Source organism: Brachyhypopomus gauderio, unplaced genomic scaffold, assembly GCF_052324685.1.
Source record: "Brachyhypopomus gauderio isolate BG-103 unplaced genomic scaffold, BGAUD_0.2 sc164, whole genome shotgun sequence".
Classification (NCBI taxonomy): domain Eukaryota; kingdom Metazoa; phylum Chordata; class Actinopteri; order Gymnotiformes; family Hypopomidae; genus Brachyhypopomus; species Brachyhypopomus gauderio.
The window spans coordinates 340001-348195 of NW_027506985.1; the positions used below are offsets into that span (position 1 = coordinate 340001).

The 8195-nt window shown below is 50.3% G+C and overlaps 1 protein-coding gene across 1 annotated transcript in view; it reads left to right on the forward strand.

Moving 5' to 3' along the window:
* The window catches only part of LOC143501242 (tyrosine-protein phosphatase Lar-like), a gene marked incomplete at its 3' end in the record, with an annotated part of 180319 nt that extends 172927 nt beyond the window's left edge, over window positions 1-7392 (forward strand). The window contains exons 3-5 of the mRNA XM_076994837.1: window positions 4539-4865; window positions 5396-5472; window positions 7147-7392. Coding sequence (XP_076850952.1) covers window positions 4539-4865; window positions 5396-5472; window positions 7147-7392 — 650 coding nt within the window. The remainder of the gene's footprint in view (window positions 1-4538; window positions 4866-5395; window positions 5473-7146) is intronic.
* Window positions 7393-8195: the final 803 nt, after the last annotated feature.

Below are 8195 nucleotides of genomic sequence, written 5' to 3' on the forward strand. Positions count from 1 at the left end.
CCGTCCTCCCCGGTAATTGTCCTCGTCTAAGTGGACACGGCAGGACAAGCTGTGCGGGGGACAAAATTAGCCCCGTCCCTGTGCTGCTGAGCAAAGGGTGGTGCTTTGGGGGGTTAAACATTGTTCCTGATCAGCCTGTAAACAATGCCCAACATCACAGCCCCGCCCCCCTTGAGGCCTGGGTGCATCCATAGAAACCACATCCTCCTCCAAGATCTCAGTGAGAGAGAGAGAGAGAGAGAGAGAGAGAGAGAGAGAGAGAGAGACAGAGAGAGAGAGATGGAGGTAATTTTCACCCTTCATTCATAGGCAATAGTTTGAATCCTTTCTAAGAAGATTCTGAGCTGTTATGATCCAAAGCAGACTGTTGTTCACACCAGTGTCTGTTCTTTTGCCTAAGACAACCTGTTTTTTTTTTGTCTAGTAATTCCTCGGTTTGCAGTGCTTGGACGAGCCAGGGCTCTCTGGGGGTGGTGCGGTGTGGGGACGCGGGTCTAAAGGGGTGAAACGCACCTTTGATTGGAGCGGGCTCGGACCCCGGTGGAGGACACTCGTGCGCACTGCAAAGAGCTCTTGATTGCACGACAACCAATGATCACATTAGGAGATATCACGGCTGCGAGAGTGAGTGGAAGAGGAAGGGAGGAGTGTGAGACGGAGGAAGGGAGTGAGAGTGAGATGGAGGGAGTGAGTGAGAGGGTGTGGGCGGAGAAAAGGCGATTCAGTGGAGGGAAGCAGATTGACTGTGCCGGTAGCCAATCGTATGGCCCGCTGATGGATGGATGCACTGACCTGTCACTTTGATGGGCTAAAAGCTTGTGTGTCAAATGAGTGTGGGAGACTGTTTGAGGCTTACAGCCATTAGCCAATATGTTATGAGTGTGTGTGTGCGTGAGTGTGTGTGTGCGTGCGTGCATGGCTAGTGAGACAATAAACCTTGTCTAACCAGACCAGTGACATCTGTACACACACAGCCAGCGTGTAGAAGTGATTATTAAGATTATTAAGGTTCTGGTTCTGCATGAACCCGATTCCTGGGGTTGTGTAGACGTGTTTGTTTGTGCATGGCATGAGCTGGCAGAGCACAGGAAGCAAGTTGTATCCATCGGTAGGGAGCACAGTCACCTCTCTGCCTCGTTTGCATTTGCTCTCCTCCTAACCAATCACACGCCGGCATCTGCTCAGGACGTCTCCCCCTGCCGTAGAGAAGCAGCGGGCAGATGGCGTCTCAAGGTTTCGGTAATTAGGGGACGAGGGCTGGAATACAGAGTGAAGGAGACGAAGGCTGACGAGGAAGACCACCACGGAGACTCGGTCAGCCCTGTATGAGACCCTCGTGGAAGAGGGGAACCTGATGCTCCTGTGTGTGTGTGTGTGTGTGTGTGTGTGTGTGTGTGTGTGTGTGTGTGTGTGTGTGTGTGTGTGTGTGTGTGTGTGTCTGGACAGAGGACCCCCCTCCCTTATATCAGCCTTATAAAATTAATTAGCACTTCAGCATTTCATAAAACATAACCCTTTTGTTTTTGTCTATCATAAAGAACATGGTCGCATGGCGTTAAGACTTGAACATATCAACAGGACATGTAGTATTTTAAATCGGGCAAAGCTGTAAAAAAAATGAGAGATAAAAAAGGCATACAAAGAAATCCAGGAAGAAACTGTATTCAGAAGGATTACACACAACCCCACACACACACGGGGCTGTAGGAAGCACGAGCAGAGGATGGAAATAGCTGTTACAGGTGGATTAGCTGCAGACAGACATTGACGTCCATGGCAGATGAAATCCTGTGATCCCGCTAAGTGTGTCCCGCGTGCCCCGCGCCTCCACTATGCCTATTGTCCGCTGCTCCACTTAGACGACATGCACCAGGGTGCCGATCAGTAATCAATAGGAGGCAAATGGCAGGAATTACGGCAGATTAGATGAAGTGGGGAGAAGAGCGACCTCTTCCAAACCAGGGTCAACACTGGGGGGGGGGGGGGTGACCTTACGGAGACTTACTAAGTGGGAGAGGAGTGAGGAGAGAGGGAGGGGAGAGAGAGAGAGAGAGAGAGAGAGAGGGGGGGGGGGAGAGAGAGAGAGAGAGAGAGAGAGGGAGGGAGAGAGAGGGAGGGGAGAGAGAGAGAGAGGGAGGGGAGAGAGGGAGGGGGAGAGAGAGAGAGGGAGGGGAGAGAGAGAGAGAGAGAGGGGAGAGAGAGAGAGAGAGAGGGAGAGAGAGAAAGAGAGAGGGGAGAGAGAGAGAGAGAGAGAGAGAGAGAGAGGGGGGAGAGAGAGAGAGAGGGAGGGGAGAGAGAGAGAGAGAGAGAGAGGCTGAGGCTCTAAACACAGACTCAACCACAAACCATTTTCTGCATGAACATCTATAGTAACACACTCATGTCCATGCCGATTCTGATCATAATAATGTTGAGCGCATTAACACATTAAGAGCTGCTAGATGTTGACATATTCCCTCCATTTCACCTCCCAGAGCATTAAGAACCCAAACCGGTGGGGGAGGAATACCAGTGGCTAAGAGTGTGTGGGGATGTACCGAACACTGGGTTTACAATGCATCATTTATCTGTAGGCAATTTATAACATCGCCCTATAGGGGGCAGCAGTCATGCCCGTACAAACATGCTCTTTTGAAACATGGTAATTCCTTTACAATTAATAATTCTCTTTTTTTCGCATTTGTTAAAAAAGTAAATATTCTCTTTGTACCATTTTGCAACGTGTCCTGTCATTATCTCTGTACGGTGGAAAGGTTTATGTATGACTGTGTCTTTCAGCGTGCTGTCTCATGATTAGTGCTAGAACTATGTTTGTCCTGGTTATGGCCCTGAGTGTTTATTTTTATGCAAAGTACATAACGCACGCACACAGACACACACACACACACACACACACATTGGCAATATTCTCAGGTTCTGACATGAACTCCCTCCCTTAGACTTTTTGAACGTCATTCAGATTTAAGCAGTTTAAATCCCTGTAAAGATTGGGGACCCTGTAAAGAATCTCAGTGTGGATCACTCCCACTGTGGATCACTCCCAGTGTGGATCACTCCCAGTGTGGATCACTCTCAGTGTGATGTACTCTCAGTGTGGTGTACTCTCAGTGTGGTGTACTCTCAGTGTGATGTACTCTCAGTGTGGTGTACTCTCAGTGTGATGTACTCTCAGTGTGGCACACTCTCAGTGTGATGTACTCTCAGTGTGGCACACTCTCAGTGTGATGTACTCTCAGTGTGATGTACTCTCAGTGTGATGTACTCTCAGTGTGGCACACTCTCAGTGTGGTGTACTCCCAGTGTGATGTACTCTCAGTGTGGCACACTCTCAGTGTGATGTACTCTCAGTGTGATGTACTCTCAGTGTGGCACACTCTCAGTGTGGTGTACTCCCAGTGTGGTGCACTCTCAGTGTGGCACACTCTCAGTGTGGTGTACTCCCAGTGTGGTGTACTCTCAGTGTGGAGCATGGCTCCCTGCGCTCTGGCCGCGTTCTATTCAAGCGTGTAATGCTAACAAGGCAGCGTTAGCTTGTCGGGCTAAGCTGCTCTTATTTGCCAAGGTGTTTTTTTCCTGGGTTGGGGGGTGTCAGGGTGTCCTTTTGTCTCTCACCCGTCCAAGGCTTCAGTAATGTAAATGCAGGGCGGCCTTGAGCTCCTTATCTCTGGGGTTAAGACTCGAACTGCACGCTCTCCCTGGCGCTATTATCATAAGGGCCAGACCCCTCACGCTGCCTGCTAGCATCACCCATACATGATGCAGGGGCAGCCGGGGGAAGGCTCAGGGGATTAGCATTTTAACACAGCGCGGCTCTAACCCTGCGGAAGCCCTCTGCCACACGGGGCAGGTCCCTGATGGGCGGCTAGCGCGCCACACGACGCGTGGAATTAGCATGCCAGAAATGGAGGCTGGGATTGTCTGTGATGGGTGGAGAATAACACGCCGGTAGTTCTGGGACTCGTCAGGAGAAAGCAAGGACAAGTGTCGTTGCTTGAAGGGCTGTGAAACAAGTCTTCAAAGTGATTTTCTCCCAAAAGTACGACTCGGGAATTGTAAAATCTTTGGGGCATGTTGTACTGTGTCTTATCTTTTAAAATTAAATTATGTCCTGGTCTTGCACCAGTTAAAGATCATTTCCGACAAAGATTAAGGCTGTTCTTGAATTAAATTACACAGTCGATAGGGACTCAGTGGAAAATGCTTTTAGAGCAGTGTTTCTCGTGCTTGCCCTCTGGGCCATCCAGACGGTGCTTATTTTTGCTTTAATCCAGCTTCTAGTCCACCTGCACTTGGTTCTGGAGCTGTGATTGACCAACAATGTGGTTCCTCTGTGTCTGGTGAACACCAAGGTCTGGGTTGAAGAACGCTGGGTTAGACAAGGATCTGTGTTTCCAGGAAATCGATCCACGATACCTCGGAAAAAGTCTTGGGCAACAAAGCTTAGAGAGATACCCGTCGTGAAGTGTAGTCTGGTGCTCTGAGTCGCCCTGGACGGTCGTCCTGATTCCTCTCCTGGTCCTGTTTGTTGTGTCGTCTAGGGTCCCGGCTGCGTCAGGAAGACTCTCCGCCCCGCATCGTGGAGCACCCCTCCGACCTGATCGTGTCCAAAGGCGAGCCCGCCACCCTCAACTGCAAGGCTGAGGGCCGGCCCACGCCCACCGTGGAGTGGTACAAGGACGGCGAGCGGGTGGAGACGGACAAGGACGACTCGCGCTCACACCGCATGCTGCTACCCAGCGGCTCCCTCTTCTTCCTGCGCATCGTCCACGGCCGCCGCAGCAAACCGGACGAGGGATCGTACGTCTGCGTGGCCCGAAACTACCTCGGGGAAGCCGTCAGCCGCAACGCCTCGCTGGAAGTGGCATGTAAGTTAGCGTTCTCGTCTCTACCCCCCAATTTCTTTTCGTCTCTCTCAGCTTGTAGAACATTTTACGAGGTGACCTCAAGATCACGTTTGGCCAGGCCCAGAGAGAGACCAGCCGTGTGTTCGGAGCCAGAAGTAAACTTGAGTCCTTTCGATATTATTTTAGTTGTTATTTAATGCAGTTTGCCGTTGGCCAATGGATATGTGATTATATGGACGTACAATTTTGGTCAGGGCCTAATATAGAAAATGACATACAATTAGACGCTTAAAATAGACGGCAATCAGAGGAAGTCATAAAATGAGGGCTCGGTTCAGGCCCTATAGAGAAATAAGGGGATTTGGTCAGTATTGTTTTTGGTAACTCGTGCCTTCAGAAGGTCTTGGTGAACCTGTGCTCCTTTTCTTAGGTCAGTGAGTTGTCACTGAACATACAGAATTTGCTGGAGTTGTATTTCAGCGTGTCAGCGCTTTGCTGGGCAACGTGCCCTTCCATTTCCTCTTCTCCTGGCCTCTCCATTTCACCTGGAGATGGTGGTGATAGAAGAGGTCCAGAGGGGAGCGTCTCGGATGAAAGGGATCCCGGGCGGGGCCCCTCGGCCCTGACGGTAAACCCACAGGGGAGAATATTGACAGGTTGGAACTGACCACTGAATTGGCTTAGCTTTGAAGATGTTCCTGTCGATGAAGCTGGCCAATAATGTTAAAGAATGTCCTGCAGTCTGACACGATGCGTTTCATATTATATTTTATGTTCGCGCCTTTGTCTTCCTTTGTGGACAATTTGGATCAGCGAGTTTAGATGCCAAACGAGGGATAATTAAAGGTTAAAAACATGCAAGGCTGAAGTGTGGATGGGGGGGTATTTGGACACGGTGCCTAACTGAGCCCCCCATCACCAAGTCTGTTTCAGCCCAGCCGATCGATACTGTCCGCTCTCTTTCGCTTTGTTATGAAAATAGGGACAATCCATCAGTGCATGAGGAAACGGTGATAAATATTGAATGAGTGGATAAGTAAATCGGCTGGGATGTGTGCCCAGTATAGTGGACGCACCAGAGAGGCGGAGGGCTCTCCAGTCTGGGGGGGCTCTCATATTAGAGGCCAAGCTTGCTGCTGTACTGGCCAAGATGCTCAGTGGTGATACAGAATAAAGGCAGACAAGTGGGAAGGCAATATTGACTCTGTGTGTGTGTGTGTGTGTGTGTGTGTGTGTGTGTGTGTGTGTGTGTGTGTGTGTGTGTGTGTGTGTGTGTGTGTGTGTGCGTGCGTGCGTGCGTGCAGGTGTGTGTGTGTGTGTGTGTGTGTGTGTGTGTGTGTGTGTGTGTGTGTAAAGCTGGTAGGTGTGTGTTGCCGTGGCAAGCTCCCTCTGATCTTCCCTGCGTGGTGGCAGGAGCCCCCAGGTGGAACTGTGTGACAGCCGCTTGATCTATCGATCGCTTTAAGAGGGGTCTCCTCGCCTAAATGAAAATTCATGAAAAATTGATGAAGTCCCCTGATTATTCTTTTATTTTTTTCAACCTTCCTCCTTCTCTGTCATTCCTTACTCTCCCTCTCTCTCTTGTGGTTTCTCTCTCTCTCTCTCTCTCTCTCACACACACACACTTGCTGGCAACGATGAGGATAGCTTAAATGGACTGTTGAATGCTTTACTGCCTTGGGGTGAAAGGTTAAGGGTCAGAAGGATCAGTTGGATCAAAGTAACAGGAAGTACAGCAGAGAAGTCAAGAACTGGACAGATGCACTGATGTAAAATACACCCATCAGAAAGAATAAAACCTCCATATATCCCTGATTAGCAGTGAAATTGCCAAGATAAATTTGTTTCCTTAGATACTTGGATCCTAGTATCAGTTCAAGCCCAAATGAGCCCAATCACTACAGGATTGTTGACTCGTGTTCAATCCCAGAGTTGAGTTCCTTTTCCATTTGACTGGATGTACTGGTTCTCTTTCCCTGCAAAGTGACTTCTACACACACACACACACACACACACACACACACACACACACACACACAACATGCATTTTACCTTAAATATGCTTCAAATAATGGTGTAAGAGAATGATTGTGTTGTTCTAGCTTTCTTTCTCCATAATGTGAGCTCCATTGTCAGGTTTCAGTCATGCAGGTACCTCGTCCATCTGCCCCTGGACTCCCATTGTCAGGTTTCAGTCATGCAGGTACCTCGTCCATCTGCCCCTGGACTCCATCGTCCCCTGCCGTATCGCCCATCCTGTGTTCTCCGCCCCCCACCCCCCAACTCCCCCCACCCTCCCCAGAGGCCCAGCAGCTCACTTGCTCTGCCGTGCATGGCCGTGCCGGACCCCTGCGAGCCGTGTGAACTGCTGCGTGGAAACAGATTGGAGGCAGGAGCCCACAGCCGCATCCACCGCCTGGCCAGCAGGGGCCCGGTCTGGGCGGCCAGGCGGCCGGAGGAGACCCACCTCGGAACGGAGCGCGCTGCATTATTTAATGAGGAGGCAGATTGCGGGGAGGTGTCCAGCGCACCAGGACTGGGTCTGCCGGTGCTTTTTAAATATCGATCATTAGCAACGAGCAGATCCTGATCAGCATTCTTGTATGTGACATGATATGGCCACGGGTCATACAGTAATAATAACAATGATGCATTTTTAGACCAGATTTCTAAGACTCGAGGTCACGTTGATGAATCCATAAACAGGAAGTTGTGTGTCATGAAGGAATAATAAGGAGAGAACATGAACGGGATGACAGTAACTGTAGAGCAGAGGCTCACCAGCTACGTCAGCAGAAGAGTTCAGGACCAGGAAGAGATGGACCGTGGAGGAAGGAGTGGGAAGATGAGCTTGGACTTGAAGATCATGGTATATCCAAAGTTCCCAAAGTTTGGAGCTACGACACGAAACGCCCCCCTCTTAGGCTAAAACAGGCCACCACCAAACTGTGCTTGAGGCCGCGTGCTTGAGCCGCGTGCTGATCCGTGGTTTCAAATGCTCTTTGAAGTATCTCTCTTTAACCACGTTCTCATGTCCTGTTCCTCCCGGAGGTCCCCCTTGCTGTAGTGAAGCCCTGAATCGAGGCTTTAGAAGAACGCATGCCCATTGGGCAAAAGCTGGCCCCGCCCTCTCTCTTCATCCTCTTTCCTCCTGCTCTATTCAGATGCTTGGCCCCGCCCCCACCCGCGCCATGGTGACTGCACAGTGCACTGAAATGCTGTCATGAGGACTCTCTCTCTCTCTCTCCTTCGATTTCCCTCCCTCTCTTTCTTTCTTGTTCCCTCTTTCTCTCACTGTGTGTCTCCCTTCATCCTAAACTGGGTCAATGAACATGTTCATAAATCACTGTG